Here is a 26,061-nt window from a genome sequence, read left to right as displayed (position 1 = left end):
TCCCTCTCTGGGAGAGAGAGGGCTATTAAGGATCGCTAAGGCCAACACCACTTGGTTGCTCCAGCCTCCTGGAGCAAGTACACCTCAACACCATTCCAAAGTGGAGCAACTGAACCTCAGTGGAACCACTGTGATCATCTGAAACATTCTCTTCCTCTGATTTCTGTTATTCCTCATCATGTAGCTCTTGCTACTTACACCTTTTGACTCTGCATTATAAAGGTTTTGATATGTAGCTCATAGCAGTGAGTATCAGCCACACCACATTTTAAGAAGCAATCAAATTGACAGCTACAGTTCTGATCCTACTTTTAAGACATACAGAGCCCGAAAGATATATGAAACCATCTACCTACATGGTTGTTTTGCTTAGCAAGAAATATCAATGACCTAGGGGAAAAAATTCAAAACAAAACTCCTATGTAATTTAATAGATTAGTTACAAAACAGGTCAGAAAATAAAAATGCCTCTGAAGTGGGATCGCACAAAAGCTAGAAAAGCTTTTCATTTTACAAACCCCCACCAATTTGGAATACAGCATTATCTGCAGATAAACATTGCTCTCACTCAATTTTAGACTGAAAATTTAGGGGAGGGGTGGTGGAATACAGCTATAACAAATTGCTACGATGCAAAAAGAAGAACCAAATGCTGACATGACTGTAGCCCTACTTCTTATCTCCTCATTTTTACAATATCAATGCTTTCTAAAATTATAAGGAAGCTAACAAAATCTTTCACTTTTATGAATGTTGTCACGATTTTATCAACAAATACACTAACTGATTTATTATCAGCCTTCTCCATGCCATTGGGAGCATTAGATGAACTCCAAGGCCTGTTTCTCAGCTTTGGTTCTTCATGGTTATCCACCCTGCTATTTTACTGTTACACAGTGCAGTACATTACTGTTTGGGGGTGGGGGGGAGGGTGGCCAGTGAGCCACAGACCCTGGTTTCCCTTGTAAAACATACAAAAGATCTCATCTACAGCATTACCTATCCTGTAGTGCTCTCTTGCATCAAAGGCACTTATTTCCACCTAAACCAAATACCAGATCTCCAAATTTCTGCCCAGATTTATTCAATACTCTGTTTCCACTTTCTCTAAGCCTTCTTGTTCCATCACATTTAGAACAACTTTAAAAGAGTGCAGCAATGATCCTGCAAGTCTAAATAGTCCTTAAAAATACATGGGTATACTTAATCCTCCAGTTCTAAGCAAGTTGGTCAAATCCCCACAGACTATGTCTATGGATCGTAAGATGTCAACTCTCAAAACTGTAGTATGTGTGTGCATATGTATTAGTGTATGAAAGAGAGTGACACAAGGAAACCAGCTCAGGTAAAAGGCCATTACAGAATGACTCCATGAACCACTCAGCTGTGGAATATCAATGCCTAATGCTTGGCATAAAATTTTCAGTATCACTGAGAACTCTGTAAAATTGGCGGTTTGCTCCTACTGCTGCAGTTTGCAAAGGCATCTGTCTTCCTTTTAACAACAAGCCATTGGAAATCCTTTTAGAAATCTTCTGTTCCATTACATTCATGAGCAGACAACATGTTTGTTAGAGGAAACAATTCTAGAAGGAGGAGAAAATTTTCATTCACAATTAGCCATAAAAATTACCAGTATATGTGGTCATCAAATAAGTCCAAGAGGAGCTTGCCCTGAAAAGCCAACCACAGCACTTTCCTTACTCCTATTTACTTTTCCTTAAGACAAAAACAGCACCAAGTGGTTTTTAAAATACTTCATGGTCTTTCCCAGGAACTCAACTCTGCTATACATACAGTTATAGAACAAACAGAATTATGTTAGCATCTGTGAAAGGCCACCACATTTTGTATTAGACTTACTGAAGTGAGCAAATCTCAGCCTTAAATTGAGAGGAATCATCAGATGTTTGGGCAAGTTTACCGGACTTCAATTTTAATTCATTTTCCAAAGAGTTTATTCTTTCTTTCAGGATAGAAACTGTAGTCTTTAGTTCACACCTTTCCATCTCAAACTGCAATTTAAAAAAAATAACCACGTATGTTATTGTTGTAGAAAGCTATCACAACTTTGGCAAATTTAAGCTGAAAATAGTTAAAATAAATTGCTTGGAAAGTGTATCCTATTTTAGAAGTAGTAAAAGCTTACTTCCTAAAAATGAACTTACTCCTTGAATATTATTCTCCAGTTCTAAAATATCATGCTGCATCTTTGATTTTTCAAGGTTAGCTGCTTCTTGCTGAATCTGAGACAGAAATATAGAATTACATGTGATAAGATACATGTTTGACAAACGTTTTTAGATTTAACCATAGAAATTTAAGCTTAATATTTAAGAAAACATTGCTCTACATTCTTAGTTGGATGACCAAATGCCAAGTTCTTTCCATAAAACCACAAAGCATTAGCTGAATACACATCACTGAGTTTGGCTTTGGTTGTTTGAGGGGGTTTTGTTTGTTTTAAAGAAAAAGCGTATTTATATCACAAATTAATATTTGTGAGTTACTGTAGAAAAGCTACGGAGCTACAGGTCAATATTAAAGGTTGCTAGCATATATACCTTAGTGTTCTAAACTGTTTGAAAATAATTTATGAGATTATCATTAATATGAAATATAAAACAGACTGCAAAGATAACTGGTCTTTCCCCAAGTCTACGAAGAAACTTTTGTTAAATGATTTTTCTCTGACTTCTATGCATACATGTGGTGAAACTATTAAACCAACTCTCAAAACTTCCTAGAAATGCCTGAGGTAAGTGTTTTTGTACAGGTATTTCAAAGTGGCACATACACAAAATGTTGGTAGTCACCTATGAGAAGAAAGGATGGAGCTGGAAACATTTCTTCCACTGCATGCACATGCTTTAAGCAAAGAGGTCAGAGTTACCACCACTGCATTCAGATACACTGCAGTTCTCTTATTGCGGCAGTAAATCAAACTATGGAAACGTTTATCATACAATCACCTTGACTTATGTTGTCTTTGGATCAGTCCATTAATAAGATTTTAAATGTCTGAATTTTCAAGACATTTTAAAAACCTGTATGTATTATATTAATGAGCCAATAAAGAAGTCAAGGAAACCCCTCTGAAATCATATGCTCTTGACTACACCAAATAAGACATTAATGCACATTAATACCAGACATCAAAATGTCAGAGTAACAGGAAAATTACTGCATTAACAAATACTGTTTTAAAGGGTAAAAATAATGAAACTTAGATTGCTATGAATTTATGTTTGATGGTTCAGTTATGACATTTAAAAAATACTCTGCTACAAAAATGCAACAGTAAGTAAAGATTAGTGAATATGAAAAAGTCCATAAAGTCCCCAGTTTGCAGGATGAGAACCGTATGTAACTGTGTTCTCCCCCCTATTTTTTTTTTTTTTTTTTGCTCAAGCAATAGCCACTCATGGCGGTCACGATGGCTGCATCCAGCTTAAGCTGGACTCTGGGGAGACAGATAACATAATAGCTAAGGGCTATAAATCTTGCTCAACAGCTGAGGCTAGTTGAATGCGCACCAAACGAAATGCAGTTGATATGCAAATATGATCTTACTCCATAACTAGGGAACAGCCCAGGGCCCACTGAGGTCTCCTGCATGGCAACAGGCTGCATGCCAGGATCTCACCTTGAGTAAGGATGCCTCTCAAGGTTACTCCTTGAGGCTGAGAGAATCCTTATCACATCAGATACTCAGTAAGTGAATTGGGAATAAGAGCGCTGAAACTTTGATATCTAAGTGATATAAAGGATTGATTGCAGGTATATAATCCTTTAGTCATAAACTGTTGACCGAGTCTGGTTCCAGCCATGTCTAAACTCCTCTCTGAGAAGTTTAGAATACAAAGGGGTCCTTTTTGAACCCCACAACTCAAGAGGCACAGGGACACACAAGCATCTTTGAAGTACTGCATACAGACAAAAATATTCTGTGGTTGGGGTTTCATAGTTAGGTTCTTCACACAAGGTGATGCCACGGTTGCCCTCAGACACTTGAAGCAGGTTCCTACCCCGCCATCCCCACCTAGGAACTCAGTTTACAAGGATAATTTTGACAATTCATCAAGTTATTTCAAATGAGTTTGAAGCTGGTTAAGTTCAAAAGTTACTGAAAAGGAGAACTGACAGACAGCTAGACACAAACATGGCATTACTGTGTAAGCTTTCCATATAGCCACCTCACTACAAGCAACAAAGCTACAAAAGCTCACCTTTAGTTTTTCTCTGAGGCTTTCTTTTTCTGCCATTAGTCTTCTAAAGTCGGTCAGTGCAACATCTCTTTCTTCTTCCACATGACGTTGAGAAACTAAATTATGTTTTGCTTCTTTTCTCATCCTGTTCAATTCATCCTGAGACTTTAAAAGATTATTTGTCAGCATACATGGATTGCAATTAATATAGTATATACACTAACAAAAAAAACACATTTCAATGCTGTTATTACAATAGAACTGCTATTATAGCCTTATTTTTCCCTAGATAACTAAAATATACTCCCTAAATCATGCAGTGGCATGACAACTTATGCTGCCAACATACTCATTATCCTTTTACTGTTCCAAGTATAGCCTGTATCCTTACCCAACTTTCTCATGCATTCTATAGATTATTTCCCCAATCTTTCTCATTTCCGAATGCCAGTACAGTAAGTTATAATGGCTTTGAAGTTCATACACTAACTTAATACTACAATTTAATTTTATTAAACAAGTAATAAAAAAATAGATATTATTATTGGTTGTATTCTAGTAGGTCTATACTCCTTAAGTTCTATTAGAAAGAGAAGTTTTCACACTGTAAATAAGCCACAGTATAACAAGTGTTAATCGGTTGTTTCAATGCCAATTATAACCAATCTCTTCTTACCTGCTCATAAAGAACATTTAACCTATCTCTTTCTGCAGTCAACAATTTAACATTGGATTGAATTTCTATCATGTGTTTTTCAAATCTGTCTAACATGGAACGCAGCTCGTCTCTTTCTCTGATGATCAATTTAAGATCTTCACTCTGCAAAGTGATCAATAAAATTTATGTTAAAATATGCTAATTAAAATAGTTGGATAATTAACATCAAAAAAGAACAAACTCACACTATCAGTAATACATGAAAAATACATACGTAATAAGCTTCAATTGCAAGAAAAAGCCTGACATTGGTGGTATAATTTAAACAATAAGAACTAACCATTAAGGAGAAAAATCAAAACAGCCAACAATAAGATTTCAACTTTTTTCTGTTCATCATCTAGTTTTATTTATTTCAAACAAACTGATCTATAATTAATCAATATGTTACTGTAAAACGCGAATAGGAAAATAAAACGCAAGGTCACAGTTAATTTTTTTATTTCAAGAATGTAATTTAAAACACTAGTACAATAACTTACTGCTTCAGAATTTGAAAATACATTTGATAGCTCCTTCAATGGTGCTACAGTATTTCCATTATTTTTTCAGCTTGTCTTGACAGCAGGAACTTTACCTTCTCTGGAATCCTACGGCTTGGGCTAGGCCTTCGTTTTATCATTTCCTGAAGATATTCTAATTCTCGCTTATAATAATCTCTGTCGTCTTCTAAAGTCTTTACAAATGCATCTAGACGAGATGGAGATTTGTCTCCTAGGGCTATACCATATTCTAATCTCATTCTTTCTATTTCTAGGACAAGTTCTCGTTCTGCAGAAAATAAAAATAAAAACAACTGTATAGGAACCTCATGAATTTCCACAAAGACATGTGCATTTGGGAGGGACTGACTCCCAGTAACCATCTGGGCAGCCAATCTGCTGAAAAGGATGTAGGAGTCCTGGACGACAGTAGGCAAAATGAGCGAGTAGCATGCTTTGGAACCAATAGAGGACTAACAGCATATTGGCTACATCAATGGAAACACAGTCCAAGGGATGCAATTATTCCCCTTTTCTTAGCACTTATTAGGTCATATTTACAATACTGTGTTCAGTTCCACCCCCCACCCCCCCAGTACAAGAAAGATGTTCATAAACTTGAGTGAGTCCAGGGGAGGCCCTTCAAGCTGGTCAGGGACCAGAATAGTTGCCCTGTGGGGAAATGGCTGAGGGAACCAGGCTTGTTCAGCCTGGAGAAGAGCTGGGGACCCAAAAGCAGACTGACAATACCAAGAAGGGGTTAGATAACACGGAGTCCATTTCGTCACAGAGGTGCACAGTAGGTTAAAAAGGAACAGTAACTGCTACAGGCAATGACAAGCAATATAGGGAAAAAAATATTTTAATGTGAGAATAAACGAACACTGGAATGGGTTGCTTAAGAGATGTTGTGGAATCTCCATCCCTGGAGGTTTTCAAGATCAACTGTATAAAGCTTTTAAGAAACACAGTTTGAATTCACTCAGAAAGACAGAGAATAAAAACAGTTTTGGACAAAATAAATTATTTGGTATGAAACTGCCACAGCATTGGTATTAGGATGTCCTGTGGGATCCCAGTAAAAAGTCAACTTTCAGTTCTAACATACAGAATGAAAACATTTCCGTGACAAGTTTTCACTTCAATTCTGACTGAAGACCTATAGTCTCCTTTTAATTCACATGTATCAAGTCTTTTAGTATTATTGACTGTATCTTAAATAGGTAAGGTTTTCTCTTTCAAAAATTATAGGAGGATAATTTACAGGAACCTACATTTGATGATTTACCTTTTATTTCTAAGTTCTCTGTTTTTTCTGTCAGTCTTTGTTTTTCTTGCCCAAGCTGGTTTAACAACAGTTCAAGATTCTCTTTATCATCTGCTTTTCTAAAGAGCTCCTCACTCAGTCTCTCGTTCTCCCTATGACATGAGCACAACTCCTGAAGTAACAAGTATTATTACAAAAATTAGAAGTGCCAATAGAGACATTTGGAAAAAATTATTTAACATTTTGTTAAAACTTTTAATACTTAACACTGTTTACTTCTGTTCAATCTGGACATTTTGTGCTTGAACATTTGTTAAAGGCCATCATTTTTATATTACTTTTTATTACACCGAAGTAAGCATTACTTTAGACATAGCTTGCGATCAGTAACAAAACAAGACCAACCCTTGTTTAAATGAAAACAACAACCAGAAGGATAGTGGGATACAAACATGGAAAAAAGTAATACTTAAAGCAAGAAATAATTTTTAATGGCATTTAGTTACGCTGTTGGTGTGGAAGTACATCACAATACGGCATTTCAGTCAACCCAGCGCTGCAGCTAATCAAATGCTATTTGGCATGTCTTTCCTATAATCAGATGTGCTGAAAATGAAATATTTTTGTATTTTCAAGTTCACTAGAAAAACTAAAACACTCAACTAATACACAACTTGCTGTATGCTGGAAAGAGTTTGGTTTTCAAGGAATTGATAATCCTGATGTTCTTCATCTAGGCTACTATGTTTTGTTTCTGAGTTCGCCAACTAGTGCATAATTATTCACATGCTGATTAAGAGACAAAGTAGTTTCTAAATCAAGAAAATCCTCTAGGATGTCATAACTCATTTGTGGCAAAAAAGATTATGTCATGGAAATTACAACTTCAGATAGCAGAAATAAGGAAGTGTACAATAAGGATGTAGTCAACCACACTGTCTACTGAGGTTTCTTTCAGTTTATTTTTGCAACAACATAACATAGCTTCTCTAGCTCTTTCATTTATTAATTGGTAATTACAGTAGAGTTTTGGGATACTATAAAAGTTCTATTGTTAAATTGTTAATTTTAATAATAAATGAAAGAATCACATGGATGACAGTAAAAATGCTACAAACAAGATCTGGAAGTATTTTTACTTACTGATTTAAGCCTTATTATTGTTTCTTCAAGTTCCTGTGTTTCACCCTGCCTTCTTTCAATTTCTTTCTATGAAACAAAATTAACCTGTATGTTAAAAGTTACATATTCAAAGTAACAATTCATTTGTTACAAAAAAATTAAGGAAACAGACTATCTTTGTAAGAAATAAAGTCTAATTAATTTCTTGTAATCTGCTGAATTTTAAGTAGTAAAGCTCCTATGAATCGAAAGCACGAAAATGCGGTAGTATACACACCCGTGCTCTTTGAAGCACAGTAATTACATAAATCACTGCATGACTCCTCATAGAAAAAACAACAACCTCCAAACTCAGGCATCACTGTTGCAAACATCCATTTCCTATCAATAGTTTAGTATCTCAGAATTTTATTTCACAGCAAGCTAACAGAAGGAAGACAGATTACCTTTTAACTAAACTCATCTCACCTAATACAGTAAAGAGAAAAAATTGCTGTGATAAATCATTTTTAGTGAGAAATTCTGTATTAGATTAAGTACACTGGGAAAAATATCTTTTTAACCTTCCTTTACAAGCCAATAGGTCATTTGTTAGAATTAAAGCGTTTAAAGCCACCTAAAAGCTAAGCAGATCCTTCACACTGTTAGTGATTACCTTTGCTTCTCCTATTTCCTTATCTGCAGTTTTGAGCACAATTTCCTTGTGTCTTTCCAACTGCTGTGCCAAGTGGTCTATTTCATTCAGTTCTTGACACAGTTCTTCATTTTTATTGCTTAAATGCACTACCTCACTAGTCACATTTTGTTTAGTGTCCAAGAGGTCTTGAATGCGCTTTTCAAGTTCTTTGTTTGTTTGCTGAAGATATTCAACCTGAAAGATAGTTTTCACTAAAATATTAATATGTATTGTTAAACTAGGTAGCGAAAGTTCCTCTCAATCTTCTGAAATACAGTATCTTTGTATCTATGGTAAAAAAGGGACAACTTCTTAAAAATGGAAAGATTTTCTGGTTTTAGGACTTAATGCTTATCAACATGAAAAAATATGATTTTATAAAGATGCAAGGTGAAGACTACACTGTTCATTATCTAGTCTCCAAAACCTGAGGTTTATTCTGAAAACGAAGTACTGAAAAGCAGAGATCTGTATAGAAACCTTTCTTGGGCATCAGTATGGTAGACCCAGTGTACTCAAGAGTGTCCCTAAATTTCACAAGATACGAGGACACATTCTTTTCTCCACCTTTGTAGTATGTTTGCTAGGCTTAGTCTCACTGTTACTCCTTCATGGAAGTGAAGATTTACAAGTTAGATTCCCAAAACCTATCTCGCCCCCAACATATCTCAGCACCTTAAATACATCCTCAGAAATCCTGCTCTACATTGTTTTTTCCAGTACACCTTTCCCTCAAAGTAAAGAGAGGCAGGGAGCTTGGAGTATCTTGAAAGAATCAAGGTAACAGAGGTGTTCCACTTCCCTCTCCACATGACTTTCCCCAAAACTCCAGAAAGGAGTATTACTGTAGAGCCCTCTCATAGTCATGAAGATAGAGATATTCATCCATTTATTGTGATAGAATAAAAGTGGTAAACTGGTACTGAGCCTGAGCAAATAGTCTTGGTGGCCCAAACCCAGCTTTATGCAGTTCTGGGCTCACTGTCTACAATCAATCTGTGTTCAGCACGAATTCCTAATTCAGGATCACTGAACACAGCTGTGCTGCTTCCAAGATATCGCTCATTCTGTATTTTTGCAAAATGAAATTTTGAACCTAACCTACTAGGTTCTGTAACATGGCTCTCATGCCACTGTACCTCATGCACAATCATTACACAAAACATCTAACTCAGCTGGAAAAAACAGAGAATTGATGGTACAAATCCAGAGATTGATTTATCCATCTTCATAATTTTTTTACTTAATCTGTACTCAAGCCTGTCCTGTATTATTTTTTTTTAAATCCTCATTCTGAGACCAACACTGAATGCATGCTAATACACACAGTAAACACATACATCTTTATCCTGAGCTTATCCTTTCCTTGCAAGTCTATGCAGGAGTAAATGTGGGGACCATTTGAATTCAATGAGATAGATTCCCAACTATATGATGAGATTACCTTCAGGACTACTCCTTACCCTAAGTACATACATCATTGTTAGTTCCTAAAACAGAAATGGGGTATGTACCAAAAAAAAAGAGAAAGTAGTCAAACTTGGTGAATACAGTGTAAGGTACAGAAATTTTATGAATACTCTCAGATTAACATTACTGTGTGCAGATATGACTTCACAGAATTCTTTACCAAAACCACTCCAATAGTCTTAAAACAAGAAACAAAATTTCCTTACACAAGAAACACTGCCACCTAAAAAGCAAAACAAGTTAAATTGATTGGGTTTATACCTAATAGCGATTTTTTAAAGACTTAGAAGTTTTTTTAGATTGCTAGTATTTTTAGTTTTGACTAAACAACAGTAACAAATCCATTACCTGCAAATGCAAATCAGCAATAAGCTTCTCATTACTTTTAGTTCTCGATTCCAGAGAAAGAGCCTCATGAGAACGCCCACCATCCAATGCTAGCACTAGGCGCTCTATTTCTTTGTCTCTTAGCTCAACCTTTGAGGAGAAAAAAAAAAGGTCTTTGGTATCTTCTACACCATTTAATAGAACTTTCGTTCAAATAAACATCTGTATAACATTCGGTAAAAGTATATGCACCTAGTAATGCAATTTTTATCCTTAAAATCTATTTTTTTTAATTCAGGATTTTTCTGAAAAAAGTGATTTCTTTGAAAGAAAAATAAGTTAATCAAATACAATTTGTGGGGAAAAAACCTGAAACAATTCCTTCTAAATTGTTTTATTGAAGAGAAACCAACAATTTTCATTTAAAGTTAATTTACTGAATGTTGCCAATTAGCTGTCTTTAGACTAGCATTTAAACTTAGGGAAAAAAACTTTTACATCAGCTAATTTAGTGACTATTTCAGTCACCAAAAAAGAGGGAGTACTAGAAGAGGGAAACAAAGATGTGAAGTGAAAAAAAAAAAAAAAAAAAAAAAAGAGGATGGTGTCCACTAATCCCCAGACAGTGAAACATATAATAACATATCAACAATTGATGCAATTCCCTCACTTAAAGGCTATATATAATCTTCTCAATCCACTCAAATTATTGTAAAATCTGTTGTTCATAAATTAATTTTCAAAAACTAAAAATTTTAAAAATATAACCAGACGAAACAGTGAAAAAACTTATCTTTATGTAGATCAAATTACTATTTTGGACTAGTTAATCCTTCTGCACTAAAAAACTATAGGCATACATAAATTCTACTTATGATCACAAAGTTTAGCTTATTTAAGGTAATTTTAATACACAAAATATATCAGCAAAAGCAGTGGGCAAGTATTTTATTGTGGCTGCTGTCTCCAAAAGCCGAGGAGAGGAATAGCTCAATGTAGACCAGTTTGAATATTGTATTTCAGAAGCCACACAATGCTTTCCCAACAAGGTTAAAACACAAATTATAATCAAGGCCACTGCAATGGCTACTGCAGCCAAATAATAATAATAAAAAAAATCTGTAAACATACCTGTTTGCTATAATTTTTCATTTCACGTTCAGATAGCTCCAGTTTTTCCTGTAGCTCTGTTACTTCTGACTGAAGTTCATGAATTCTGAAATATAGCAATATACTCTTTATGTGGATTCATGGGGGAACCATATGTACACAATTCAATATTAGTATTTTCTCTTTGCTCCTAACATAAATATTTCACAAAAAAAAGTTTTGTTCATCCAAAGTATTAATGCATAAGTCAAGCTGTTTAAGCTATTATAGTGGGTTGACCTTGGCTGGTTGCCAGACCCCCACTCAGGTGCTCTCTCACTCCCCTCCTCAACAGGATGTGGGAGAAAATAAGATGAAAAAGTTAATAGGTCAAGATAAAGACATGAAGATCATTTACCAATTACTGTCACAAGCAACACAGACTCAACTTGGGGAAGATTAATTTATTGTCAATGAAAAAGAGTATGATGGTGAGAAGCAAAGACAAACTAAAAACACTCTCCTCCCACCCTCCACTTTTTTCAAGTTCAACTTCACTGCTTCTCTTGTGATTCTTACACGTCTTATACCTCCCCCTACACCAAGCAGTGCAGGGATGGGGAATGGGAGATGCAGTCAATTCAAAACACTTCGTAACACTTTGGCTTTGCTACTCTTTCCCCCTCACACTGTTCCCCTGTCCCAGCATGGGGTTCCCTCCCATGGGATGCAGTCTTTCATGAACTGCTCCAGCATGGGTCATCTCCACGTGGTACAGTCCTTCAGAAACAGACTGCTCCAGCATGGGTCCCTCATGGGCCACAGCTCCTGCCAGAAAACCTGCTCCTGCATAGGCTTCTCTCCACAAGCTGCAGTTCCTACCAGGAGCCTGCTCTATGGGCTGCAGCTTCCTTCAGGGCATATCCGCTTGCTCCAGCATGGGGTCCTCCATGGGCTGCAGCATGAATATCCGTTCTGATGTGCTCTCCACAGGCTGCACAGACAGCCTGCATCACCATGGTCTTCTCCACAGGCTTCAGGGGAATTTCTGCTCCAGTGCCTGAGACACCTCCTCTTCCCCCCGCTTTACTGACCTTGTGTCTGCAGGGTTGTTTCCCTCTTATTTTTCTTACTCCTCCCTCTCACTGCTGCTGCTGCGCAGTATTGTTTTCTACACTTTCTTAAATTTTCCCAGGGGAGCCAGCAGCTTGGCTGATGGGCTCAGCTGTGACCCACGCTGGGTCTGTTTTGAAGCCAGGTGGAACTGGCTGTGTCCAGCACAGGGCAGCCACTGGTCTCTTCCCAGAGAGGCCACCCTTACAGTCCCCCCACTGCCAACACCTTGCCATGTAAACTCTCTATATATTCTAAGTAAGAAAAAAGAATTTACATGAACCTTGCATAACACAGGCTCCCAAGCAAAAAACAGTATTACACAAATTAAGAATATTTTAGTCTTGAAAAATAAATAGGAAAAATTAGTTTACTCCTATGCAATTACACCTAGCTTTTTTCCAGAATATTCAATCTAAAATTAGGTGTAACAGTAAAACTAGTATAGAAATCTTAAAAGATAAATCCTTTAAGGAAGTAGGCAGCTTATTAAATATCTATTGCAACTTTGTCACAGGCAGCACTGTCAATCACTAAACAAAAATGCTTTTTAAGAACTACAGTGCTCTTAAAACATCATGAAATATCATTTTGTTTGAGGCAAAACTGAAAGGCAGAAGGTGGGTGGGAGCTGGAAAAATTAATGCAAATATTTAACACCTATACTTCAAAATTTAAAAGTTCTTTAGATTACCGATTATCAGCCACCTGAAGAAGGTCTGCGATGTAAGGGTCTGCTGGCTGAGGAACTGGATAGGCGCTAACACCTGATGGGGGGACAAGCTGGTCTATCTGCATGCGTTGACGTCTGAAGGGAATGCTTCTTTTTCTGCCACCTAAAAGCCCAAACCCAAATGCCTGTTACTTCAAGTTAAAGCAAGGGAGTCTTCTGCTTTAATACAAAATGAAATTTCCCATTTATTTCAATGCTGCCACATTACACCATTTTAACCTTATTCTAAGAAGTTGATAAAATTATTACATTCTAGACAACACTGTTCTTACAGGTTAGTATTAGCTTGTCAAAGTGCAGTTTTAGAATAACAAAAAGTAATTTTCCCCACCATTTAAGACTCTAAACATTCTAGAGTTCAAACTTGTTGAATCTGTCAGTGATTTAACTTACTAAAAAAGCTAAATTAAAACACCACAAAAGACATTTTGTTTTCACATTTAAGAACTCTTTTTGACTGAACTAACCTTCACATTATTTAGTAATATTTTTTTTCCTTCTATCCTATTGTCATTTCAGTGAATGACTATCATAAGTATATTGCAAAATAGGTTGTTTGATTGCATGGTAACATTATATAAAAAACAAAGCAAAACACAGTATTATTTCCAGATGGAACAATTACTCTTCATCACACAATTAAATAAGAACATGCAACATTTGATGACATAGTATAGAAAAATCCCCAAAGCCTGGTGACCATGGGGCAAGTATGCAGAAAGACAAAAATCTAACATTGCATCTTTGAAGCAACGCACATGAAATGCAGAAACGTGTGGAAACTGAGAGGGATTTTAAGTTCACCTAACTACCTATTAATTTCCCTCACATGCCAAAAATACCCAAGTAATTCAGTCACTTGGAAAGAAAATATTATTTCAAAATTTTCAAAATAATAGCTGTTGATTAGCAGTGCTTTCCGATCACATTTTAACTTGTTTTCTATTGAATCTAAGTTTGTATTCAAATTTGTCCCTAACACAAGTGATACGCTTAATGAAACTTTCTTCCATACAAAGACTCAATTTAAAGCCAAAACTTTCAAAGGGTAATGTTATTCTACTGTATAGTTATTTTACTGTAGTACTTCTCTTCCGAGAAGAAAAAAAAAAAGAAAAAAAAGATTATGTTCTGAAGGGTCAAAAAAAGCCCACAGAAAACTCAAAATACCTGTGATTATTTACACTCACCAGGTGTTTCCACTACTGCTTGCAGATTCTTCTCCTGAAGCTGCTCAATTTTTTCAGTCCTGGCTTTATTCTCTTTTTCCAGCATTTTAATTTTATGTCCATATTGGTTATTTAGAAATTTCAAGTCAGCATTTTCACGTTCAACCCTTCTTAAGGAGGCTTTCAAATCTTCAAGGGAGAGAAAAGCAATATTATCTTCCTTATTCATTATTATTTTTCCTAGTAGCACCAAAATAAACATAAAGAGAATCCTACATTCTTTTTCCAGAACATGACATTTTCAAATACACATACATATATGTATGTGTATATATAAAAACACAGAAAAATACATATTTATATAAGTTGTACAAATAAAATGTCTTTGTAGAATAAAGGCACATTTAAGAGCAGTATTTAAATTTAAAAGTAGCATTTCAAGGTATGAAAGTATATGTTAAAAAGTTCTACCATTTTCATGTTTGATTAAAAACAATTATTTGCAGGACCTCAGAAGCTTTTCAACTACAAAAGAACCACTGTGCACGAGTCTTAATTTATCAAAGGTGCCAAAGTCAATGACCACTCAAGTTCACTTAATAAGTAAACATAAATGAATCTGCAGATCAAGGATTTGGCCTCAGGTTTATTGTGGCACAGAAATATTTTTTTAAAGTATCACAGTCTTTACATTACCTTGAACATGACGATCAGATTGCTCTTTCAGTTTTAATAATTCTAAATGTAGTTCATTATTTTCCCTGGTAAGTTTAGCATTCTCTGTTTTATAAGGTTCCAAAATAGCATCATAATCGCTGCATTCTTTTTCATTTTTCCCAGCAGATAGCTTTGCACTGCGCAAGCTCTCAGTTGTATGAACTAGGTCACTAGAATAAAGGAGCATCAGACATGTCAGAAATGTTTGCAGCCTTTACACCGCAGGTGCAAATATTTATTATGACCTGAGAAACAAACTCCCTTCCCTGAGACAATGTCAAGTGTAGAACAAATGGGTTCAGAGAGGCAAAAAGAACATTCACAATAGAAAAAACCAAAGACAGGAGTCATTCACTTGGAAAAAAGTAAATAGGAAAGGGCAGGACAAATATAAAAAATTAAGGTATTCAGAAAGCATCAGGAGTTTACATCTGATAATTCAATAAACTCTCTTTTCTACATAAAGTGAGATATTCAAAATTGGCAAAATTATTCTTTCCTCCGAGCACTACATAAATTGTAGCACTACTTGCCACAGAAGAAGCTTGAAATAAAGATTTTAAAAGCCCAGAGGTTGCTAGTATTTATATGGAGATCAGAAGCTCCATAAGAGAGACTAGTGGTAAGCAGCTATAAATATTTCTGTGAAAATAGTATCAGAGATTGAGAGATTAAGCCTATCTGTTAGGCACCAAAATGAGACTTAATGTTGAGGGAAGATTACTCCATATCTGCCTACCTATCTATCATTCTTCCATCTGCATGAGATGCTAGAGAGCAACAGAACCAAAATACCTACATTTAGATATTTAGCCAAATATAACTGGATTACTATGGAAATTACTATGTTCGTAACCACATCAAAGCCATGAAATGGCAGATATCTTAAGAAAGTCACCAGAAAATCTGTTTTTCTTCTATTATGTGTCCTGAAAAAACTGCAGAAAGAGCAAATGTAAACGTCTCCAAATGAGATCCCAAAAAATCAGAGCTGTGAATGTTTTAAGTCACAGCACAGACAACAGGGATTATTTTTTATATGATCAGTTATAAGAGTGCGTCCTTTAAGCACATATCAATAGCAACTAATCTTGGCTCTCTTATGGGTTAGAAAAGTTCAATTTTCCTAGACTACAGAACTTTAGAAGCAATTCTGCTGAATTAAATGAAATCTTAAGATGATTTCATCACTTAAGCAAACCCATTTGACTTCATCATAGACAGGAACTGAACATTAGTTCTGAAATAACAACGCTTGAAAATAAATCTTCAGACTAAGCATTCTCACTTATATGCCAAAAATGAAACAATATCTACTACATGATTACTATGTTTTTTAATGAATCTCCTTTTGAATACCTAAAAAGCTTTTCCACCAAAGGTAAACTCTCCACTCCCAATGGCTGCCGATAGCCCAGTTGATCTAGACGTTTCCTGAGATTAACGAACCTTCGCTCTGCAGTTGTAGTCATTGTAAACACACCTCCAAAGTGGCTTTTGTCACAGTCAAGGAAAAAAGGACACCTGCAAAGGCTTGTCTGTTACAGTGTTTGTCCTTTAAAGAAGGAATAATACAGAAAAAAAGTAATGGAAAATCCATTTTTTGTGTAGAAAACACAGTGCATAAACATGTCCTTAAAATTTAAGTAAACCAAAAGAAAATCATAGAGCAACTAAAAATATACGTATTTCTTTAAAAGAAATATTTGCTTTGGCAATTAGTTTTCTCTTTCCTAACATCTTAGAATAAAACATACATTTTTCATCCCAGCATGTAGGAAGCGAACTCTAAAAAGATCTTTCTGTGGGAAGACCAAGTAGAGTATGATTCTAAGAAGCAGAGTATGATTTTTTGAATCCTGGTTATTATTATTTTTTTCATTCAATTTTTTAAATTTAATTATTTAAATTCAATTGAATTTATTCAAAATAAAAATCAAAATTTATTTTGAATCATCACGGTTATTTTCCAGAATGCAAACTGACAGATCATTCTCAAAAACTCCATATTCTTTTTTCTTTCATATATAAATGTTACTTTCACAATTCACAAGGCAGTACTTAACTTCAACCAACCACCTGTAAAATTGCATAAAATGTGTAAAATTTTAAGGACAGATTAACTTTGAACACCTTTTTTCTATGAGTGAAAACAGGAAAGAAAAAAACCAAACATCAGTGTACTATAGTCCTACCTGCATCGTTTTCTGGAAAGTACAGTTCAAGGACCTGAATTTTAGGTTTTTTTTCTTCTTTTGACTGATTAGTTACTTTTTTCTAACTAACCTGTATCTGAAAGCAGATGAGAACTTTGGTTTTGCCATGTACCTTTGAGGGAGGTACAATTTTTATGTTGTTATGTCCTTCTGGATTTAGAAATAGAACAAGAAAAGAAATGGAATGCTAAAGTTGATGCTCCTCACCTATTGAAGAGATGTTTTCACATATTAAGAAATATTTTTGAAAAACACTTATTTCTGTAAAACATTTTCCCTCACATTTCTTCAGAAGTTTCAGTATTAACCTACTGGCTAAAAAGACCTCAGCAGCCAAACTACCAATCTGAAGAAGCACTGTTTGCATCTCATATAAAGGGGATAGAATATAGATGTTATTTACACCGTGCTGTTTCACAATCCCCCTGATCTTAAAAAGGTATTAAAGAAACACATCCAGGTATTTGAAAGTAAAATTATTTATTAATAATAAAACTAGTAAACATGCAAGTTTCTCTCATGTCTGAAGCTGGAAAGATTTAATCTTATCATACCAAAACACTACAGGTAAGTCTAGCAATGGGACTGTGGTTGCCAGGTACTGCTCCACAGATGAGAGAAAAATCACCCGTCTTCTGAGCACAGCATCTGTTCCAAGCACTGCCAAAATATTTGTTTGGAGAGATTCAGAATATCACAATATTAAATAAGCAACAGCATGGAGAACAATCCTTTACATATTGCACTGGGACGGTTGACGGCGGAGGAGGTGCCTTCCTTCCACTGAATGCTACCTGTCAACGTACCAAGTGGAGGTCAATGTACTAATGTGTGCCAAATGCTCTTCATTCTCCTTTGGCATGGCAGCCAAAGATTAAAGCTAGAAGTGACGAGACCTTGGTATTTCTGCATTAATGTTGAGGATTTGGTGTTGAATTCAGGAAAATAGTCACTGTGTTACTATGTTTAAATTTAGTCCCAGGAATACACCTTATATTGTCACAGAAGTACGCTGGTAACTCCTGAGCCCATCTCCTCCTTAACAACCATATCAGTTAAAAAGATTGAATTAATTTTAAATCATTCATCAGGCTTGTTTTTTGGAAAGAGAAAGGATTTTTCCACAAATCACATTGAGAAAATTTAACAAAAGAAACATCAAGAACAAAACTGTGTCTCAGCTCGTTAAAGAGTAAGTTTTTCTACAGTAACTGTGGGGAAAATAAATGGACAGACGTTAGCACTCCAGCAACTGTGGCTAGGAAGTATACAGGATCTTGCTAAATCACTGCAATGGATGTTTAAATGAGGTGTAGTTACCAAAACTTACTCCAATATTGAGAGATACCAACAGCTTTCTGGTTGAAGACTGGGTATTTTTAGTTCAAGACATTATTGCCACCAGAACCAAATAAGAAAAACTAATATACTCCCTAGAGCCACATCTGAGTCAAAATTAGCCCAGGAAGCTAGTAGCTGGAGTATAGGTGTACATAATATCCAGAAATGAAAGTAAGAATAATAATTAGGGAACATTATTTCAGACAGCTTAACACAGATATTTAAGTCTTCAAAGACTTGTACAGTCTTTGTTGGAAAGAAATTGTATGTCAGTAATTCCAGGCATCTGTCATGACAGACAGCCATAGCATGAATTTGATATCCTAAAGTCTGTCAGTAGTCCCATCATGACATCAGAAAGTATCTAGTATCTTCTCCATCAGGAAAATTTGGGGTTCTGGAGATAAAAAACGAATATATGAACTGCTGTACCGATTCAGTTGAATCCAAGATCAGTCTGACCCAATACCCCAGATCTCTGACAGTTGCCACAGCAAGAGCGTAAAAAGATAAAAAACCACGAGCCAAACCTTACTCCTACATACCTTCTCTTTCTATAACCCTATAGTGCAGGGACTCGATGGGCCTAATGTTGAACTTAAATCATTATAATACTACCTGACAGACCTTTCTTAGACATGTCTAATTATTTTCTTCAATCTTTTGCACTCTTACATTGAAAAACCCTGTGGCAATGAATTCCTGGGTTTAACTGAATGTCTAGAAAAGTATATCAGAAATTCATGGGTGCCCCACCTCCCCCCCTTTTTTCTTTTTTTTTGGTAAGACACCGTAAATAATCATTCCTTATTCATGCTTTCATTCAGTCATGAGGGCAAATCTATTTTCCAAAATTTTCTAGTAACTTGTACAGCGTGTCCCTTTTCCATGCTTTTTCCTGAGACTGAGATTGCTCCAAGCAGCCATAGATTCTTTGTTGTAGTCTACAGTATTCATAATGTTTCCTAACTTATAATTTGCATTCCTGATTGCTCCAAAGCATCAATTAGATGCATTCATAGTGACACTAATGTCTCTTTTTCTGAGCAAAACCTGCTACTTCAGAGCCCATGATGTGCATTACTTTGCCTTTACTACCACTGTTCCTTAACTCCCACTTTATTACCCACTCCAGTAACACTCTTCTGCAACCCTTGGACTGCTCTTAACATATCCATATAACATCCACATAATGAGCAGATTTTGTCTGTCATGGTTTAACCCATTCTTTCAGATCACCAATCAGAGTTAAACAGCAGAAAATATTATGCACATTCACTGTAAGGTAGTACATTCTACCCTTTAAGGGGGTTGGTGAGCCATTAAAAGACCTTTTCTCCATTCCTGACAGACCTGCTTTCTTAAAAGCCTTCGGTAAGGAACCTTCTCAAAAGTTTTTTGGAAATCCAAGTTTTCTACATCATTCTTAGCCAGTCTACTCAATCCAGAACATCCTTTTCTTTAAAGAAACTTAATAGCCTTGTGAATCATGACTGAGTTATGCTGAAAGGTACGCTGAACTTACTAGATTTGTCTGTAAATTTCTGAAGTATTGGAAAGCACTCTTGACAATTTCAGTATTTCCCATGAGATAGGCTACATTAGCCGCATAAATAGTTCACATCATTCATTATCTAAATATTTCATGTGATTTCGTGATGCAAGGAAGAAAATGTAATTTCCATTTTACATGAAAACCAGAAAAATCAGATAAACAAACAAAAAGGGAAAATTAAATGGTACTGTAAATCAGGCATTTCCAGACAAGGATTTATCAAGATGTCTAAATGACTGCATCTTTCAGTTATTCACAGAAGAGATATTCAGAGCTAACAGCCTCATAGTTTTGTTCCTCCTTTGTTCGTGAGCACTGCTAGAGATGACAACTTTCATGTGCTTCATTTTGTGATGTGCCTGGATGGTTGTAAGCCCTCTTCTGAAGGCCTGTGTTTATGAAATAGACATATATAGCACTTATGAACTGTTTCCTATTGTTCTAAGTCACCAACAACTGAAATTGAACATTGACATGAAAGACAGGCAGTAATGAAACTTCAAATCCAGTTCCTTCAGGCTATAAGTATAGAATCATTTTGCATAAAATTGTGTGAAAGAAGAATGCATTACACTAACCGTTACAGGTAGAATATGAAACTGAAAAGTTTTAGCACACTGAAGCCCTTCTTTCGAAAGTCTGAAAACAGTGCAGCAAAATTCACGATGAATATAGATTAAAAACTGTTCCAGATGCAATACTTGTGTTATCAATAGAAAGTTTAAGAATACACCTTTGCTCTGCTTTTTTATCTTGGCCATGGAAAACATAGTAGGGTCACTGAGCTGTGTAGAGGAAAGATAAAGCCACACAGCTGACAACAGAACACAAAGAAATTAGCACAAACAAATTTATATGCTATGAAATCACTTTCTTTACTGAGTCTATAACAATAACACTAAAAACAATTACGAGCTGGAGTTTCCAGTCTCACTTCTGGGAAATACCAAAATGTGTTCTTCATTCATCAGAACAGACATGACGAAGGCTTTCATTTCTGGGGGCTGTGTGTGTGAAATATGTTTGCAAAACATCTGCTCCTGTCACGTAATCACTGCTTACATACCTCATTCTGCTATAAAAAGCTGGTTTTGTTTTTATACAGGTAAAAAAACTCACATAGGAGACCAACCATTTGACTACAGTAATGCTAAAACACACCTCTATACAGTCCACGGACACTGAAGGCCATTTGTGGAACGCTGTTCCTGCAAGATCATTTTCAAGATGCACTGAATGTGCCTGCACTTGTCCTGGCAAAGTCTGTCTCCAAGTTGATTTGCTGGAAGTTCACTTCCGACTAGATACTCATACGCCACATTTGCTGCGAAGCGTTGCCACTTTGCCAACAGAAAGACAACCCATGCTCTGGGAAAACAGATTTCTTCTTTAGAGTCACTAAAATCTTCATGTTTACACCGAGTACAAGAAAGGCCTATGGATTATGAGCCTGCTCGCTCCCTGAACTGGAAGCCTCATAAACCTTTCAGCAACCTGTCTGTACCCACTAAGAGCCAGTCAGTCCCTTGTCAAACAGGTTTATTTTTCCTTTCCCTCCTCCCTCCGAGTCGGTCTTACCAGACCTACCGTTAAAAGCAAATTCTCGCAGGGCGAGTGGCCGAGGAGTAGCCGAGGCGTTTCAGTGAGGCTGCGGCAGGTGCGGCTCCGGCGGGGCCGCAGAGCCCCGAGGGCGCGGAGGCGGCCGCGCAGGCCGGGTGCTGCTGGAGGCCGCCCGGGCCACCCTGCGCCACCCAGGGGCACAACGGGCGGAGGCGGCCCAGAGCCCCGCCGCCCTCGGGGCTGCCACAGCGGCCGCTGCGGGACGGCGGGAGCCTAAGCCAGCCGCTGAGCGCCGCCGCCCGCCCGGAGCCTCGGTCCCCCGGCAGCACCCTCCCCCTCCCCCACAGGAGGCCCTGCCCGCCCGCCGCGCTCCCCGGGGCCGGGGCTGGCGCTGCCGCCCCGCAGCCCCGCGCGCGGCCACCCAAGGCCCCACCGGCGGTTTGAAAATGGCGCGCGGAGCAGCGGCCGCTTCCGCCCCGTCACCTCAGCAACGGGGCACGCGCCCGCACCCGCGGGCGGCCGAGACAACCGCCGCCCGCCCCGCCCCTTCCCGCGCGACCTGGAGCTCTCGCGCTGAGGGGCGGGGAGGGTGACGCAGTGCGGCTGCGCGGCTGAGCGGCGGCGGGCGTCGCGTCCGGGCAGCGCCGGCGAAACGGGCGGGCGTGGGGGGCTGCGCGCACCGTCGGGGCCTGCAGCACCCCGGAGCGAAATAGGCGGGCTAGGCACAGAGCGGGGCCGGCAGCTGGCGCCCCCCGGCTGCCTCGGGAGCTGCCTCCCGGCGCAAGCTGCGGGCTCCGTGCGGAGGCAGGGCCCGCGGTGACAGCGGGGGGACACAGATGCAACCGCTGCACGCGAGCCTTTCCTGGAGGGCCTTGCTTGCATTAGCTGCCTGTAGTATAGTCGCCAGTCGCGTAGTTGCTATGGCCAGACTGCAGGGACTGCGGTGTCTGATGTAGAAGCGAGAGGTACTCCTCTTTTGTAAGCTGTCTGTGTAGTTGAAAGGAATTACACTCGGTGTGTAGTCGACCGGCTCACAGATTCACGATTAATAAAAGGCCAGTCTGTTACTTCACTGGAAATTTACACAATATATGTAAATATCTACAATGAAAAGCAAAATTTGAAAAAGTTAATCCTTAAGAGACGGGGGAGCATGGCCTTGGGGGAAGGAACAGACACTATACAATGTCAACATAAATATAACAAGAAATAACAACATAATCTCAAGGAAAACCAAATTATTAATGAGACCAAACAGAAAATTACTTGAGCTATGTGTGAGCTATCCTAATCGGCACACTAAAAAAATCCACCTTGAGCAAAGAAAGCCCCCTACTAATAAAACCCCCTATCACAGAACATGCAAGGTGGGAAAAAAGGGAATGCTGTGTCTTGATGGAGACAAGGCCTGTAGCAACCAATGAGAACTATGTGCGACTAAACCTGATTGTAAACAATTGTGCAAAGTATATAAAAAGTTTAACTATGTGTTAAGAGGTGAGCTGGTTTTTGTGGATTACCACCTAGCTCCCTACTTCGTGCAAACTGGAACAAAAAGAGAGAAACACCTCGATTCTGTATGAATTGGTGCTGTGCATGGAGTAACAGATCCCCATGTTACAAATCTATTATTAGTTAGAATTAACAACCATATTTGATTATATTGAAACACATTTGATCTTACAGAGTTATTTTAATAGGAATACAGAATTATAAGAAATATTTTAGTGGAGTTTGTGTTTGCACAACAACCAACAGCTACTATGAAATCCTTTGTACAGCACTGTACCAAGGCTGAAAGAATAGGTCAGAATCACCTAATAGGAATGATTAGAACTTAGATAACAGACTTAAGATTAAAGATGATTGGATACAGTATTTACATAGGAGAATGCATTGAGATGCAAAATGTAGAATTAATGGGAACTTTGGGGGGGGGGGGGGGGTGTAGACTGGAACAACCCATAGATACCTGCCAAGAAACAGTTACCTTAAGTAAAAGATAATTCCGGCAGTGGGAGGTCACGACCACCGACTCATGTACCACCTACCCATATAGTACCCCAGACCCATTTCTAGATGTTTCCAATCTTTACTGCGCAGAATCGGATATGGGAGGAGAATATGTTGATGATTTTCAGGAAATATTACATTTATGTATGAATACGTATGAATAAGTTCTATATATGGTGTATGATTTTGAAGCCTGGTGTGCGTTGATCGTGAGAGGACTCACGCACCCAGCCATCAATAAAGAAGTGTCTGCTTATCTGCATCCCATTGGTGTCGATAAGTTCTTCATTCCAAGATTTCGGTAACACCCTTATGGGACAAGTGTAACCTTTACACCACCCCTTGGTGTTGGTTTGGCTACCGGTTGTCACATGCAAAGACACTGTAAGCAGGTCATACACAACCTGGATCAAGTATTTTGTTAGCAAACAAAAGACAAGTAGGATTTAGTGATCTATAATACATGTTACTATGCTCATCTAAATCCAGGTGTCTCAGTGTTGCCAAGCTGGCATCAGGTTAGTTTTTCCTTCTGAGTTTTGTAACATTCACCTTCATATTACTGTTGGGTTTTATTCTTGCATCTGCATCTCTGTCTACATGTTTATCTTTATTGTACCTGTTTCTATTCTATATACACCTCAGCTCTATCCAACAACTCAGCAATTTCCTCAAGCTGTACAGAAAAACTAGGTCCTGAATCACAGGCAGCTGAGGCTCCAGGAGAAGGAACGGGTTACATGATGTGGGAGTATACTGATGCTACATCACACTTACTAAAAGGTGGGGGGGGTGGGGAAGCGTTGAAGTAGAATTGCCCTATTTCTCAATGTCCAGAGCCAAAACAATGGAAACAACGCCACATTTTCACCTTTGTGAAAAAACACTCCTTCGAAATAAAGAATGATGAACACGGTTTTATTAAGAATTATAGCCATAATCACATTACATCTCAGAACACAAATGCAGTATTCACACTGCATTATGTTCCATATCAGCTTTCTCATTCAAGAAGCTATGGAACAATTTGATAGTCTTTAATGCTTAGATAATTTCAAAGATGCAAAATACTAGTGAAAACAGTAGTATCCTTTTTACACACTATGAAGGTAGTGCTTACTGCTTTTAGCAAGAGAAGGGATTATAAATAAAAGTATAAGAACATTAGGGTAAGGGAAAACTATATCCAAAGTGTTTCACAGAATTAATGCTTTCAAACAGTACTTCAACCCAGCAGAAGAGCAACAAATCCCCTAAGGTTTCATTTTGCCCTGAAAGACATTTGAAGCAGGAGTGTAACTTGACATACATGGCAGTTAACTACACATACACATGGAAATCCACATTTTAAAAACAAATAGCATTTATAGTGTTTGATTTCCTTATACACAGGCACAAACTTTGCTAGCTTCTCTTCCCCCTTCAAGAACTTAATGAGACTGTGCAATACTGGAGCAGTAGTCTAAAATATCCTGTATAGTAAATTCCATAGTAATTCCTGATCCAGGATAGCAGCGAGCTATCAGCCCTTCAAAGTGCTTGTATTGTCGTATAAACTCATCTTGCATGGAATGCCACACAACCTGCCAAAGAAAGTAAACTTCAGAAAATGTCAACTGGGACAATACACTATACATGAACTACAAAACACTGGCTTATTAGTTGATTCTCAGTTCAGATATCATCTTAGAACTACAGCTGGCTGACAACAAAGTTCAGTAAATCAAGTTGCTGCATTCAAAAAAACACAATTGAAGTTTTTTACCCATTAAGTTTAAGATCTTTAAAGTTTATGTGACTCCTACCAGATCTGCAAAGCAGAACATAGTAAAGATGATGAGGAAGTTGCCCTAAAAAAGTATTGCTTTTGTCTAAAAAAAAAGTCTGAACCAGCACAGTGCTACTAATTGCCATTTCAGACTTTAAAAAGCTGTTAATACATACTTAACTCTTAAATCTACTTATGATTTACTCCAGTGAGAAAGTTTACAGATTATAAGAAAAAACTTAGATAATAAAACTATGAGAACAGGTGTAATTGGAAGTATATTCTGCCATAGCGTACCATCTAAATTTCCTATCAGGTTAACGGTTCATTTAAATCTAGTTCTCTACTTCCAGTATATTTTGCAGAACAGTGATCACCCATTAATGGTCAGCTGGGGAATCATAAAGAGAGTTTCTTTCTGAACTCTTACCTCTACTACCACCATTCAAATCGTTACAACAAATAGAATCAGAATGGAATTATAAAAACTTCCACTCATCAAGTCATGGTTTTTCAC

General features: G+C 37.5%; 2 protein-coding genes across 20 annotated transcripts in view; both read right to left on the bottom strand.

The window, feature by feature from the left end:
• CEP135 (centrosomal protein 135) overlaps nt 1-22,086 on the bottom strand; it is a 37,015-nt gene extending 14,929 nt beyond the window's left edge. For 3 of the 12 annotated variants that reach the window (XR_005828139.1, XM_040596028.1, XM_040596048.1), the window contains exons 1-15: nt 21,791-22,084; nt 16,451-16,646; nt 15,071-15,261; nt 14,396-14,563; nt 13,167-13,308; nt 11,402-11,486; nt 10,292-10,420; nt 8,453-8,668; nt 7,819-7,884; nt 6,697-6,847; nt 5,504-5,697; nt 4,885-5,028; nt 4,230-4,373; nt 2,169-2,246; nt 1,864-2,015 (exon numbers count right to left, since the gene is read on the bottom strand). Coding sequence is in view for 11 of the 12 variants with exons in the window: in XM_040596028.1 (XP_040451962.1) it covers nt 1,864-2,015; nt 2,169-2,246; nt 4,230-4,373; nt 4,885-5,028; nt 5,504-5,697; nt 6,697-6,847; nt 7,819-7,884; nt 8,453-8,668; nt 10,292-10,420; nt 11,402-11,486; nt 13,167-13,308; nt 14,396-14,563; nt 15,071-15,261; nt 16,451-16,563 (1,973 nt within the window). In the remaining variant the exon portion in view is untranslated. Of the gene's footprint in view, nt 1-1,863; nt 2,016-2,168; nt 2,247-4,229; nt 4,374-4,884; nt 5,029-5,503; nt 5,698-6,696; nt 6,848-7,818; nt 7,885-8,452; nt 8,669-10,291; nt 10,421-11,401; nt 11,487-13,166; nt 13,309-14,395; nt 14,564-15,070; nt 15,262-16,450; nt 16,647-20,173; nt 21,757-21,790 lie in introns of those variants that run through there. The other 9 variants (XM_040595984.1, XM_040596017.1, XM_040596054.1 and 6 more) reach the window with 7 other exon arrangements.
• A 2,592-nt stretch (nt 22,087-24,678) lies between these two features.
• The window catches only part of EXOC1 (exocyst complex component 1), a 30,108-nt gene continuing 28,725 nt past the window's right edge, over nt 24,679-26,061 (bottom strand). For all 8 annotated transcript variants that reach the window (XM_040595891.1, XM_040595921.1, XM_040595930.1 and 5 more), the window contains one exon: nt 24,679-25,359. In XM_040595891.1, coding sequence (XP_040451825.1) covers nt 25,207-25,359 — 153 coding nt within the window. In that variant the 3' untranslated portion in view covers nt 24,679-25,206. The remainder of the gene's footprint in view (nt 25,360-26,061) is intronic.

The sequence above is a fragment of the Falco naumanni genome, chromosome 1 (assembly GCF_017639655.2).
Source record: "Falco naumanni isolate bFalNau1 chromosome 1, bFalNau1.pat, whole genome shotgun sequence".
Lineage (NCBI taxonomy): Eukaryota > Metazoa > Chordata > Aves > Falconiformes > Falconidae > Falco > Falco naumanni.
Note: the sequence above shows the minus strand (reverse complement) of the source record. Positions and strands in the feature narration are given on the sequence as shown.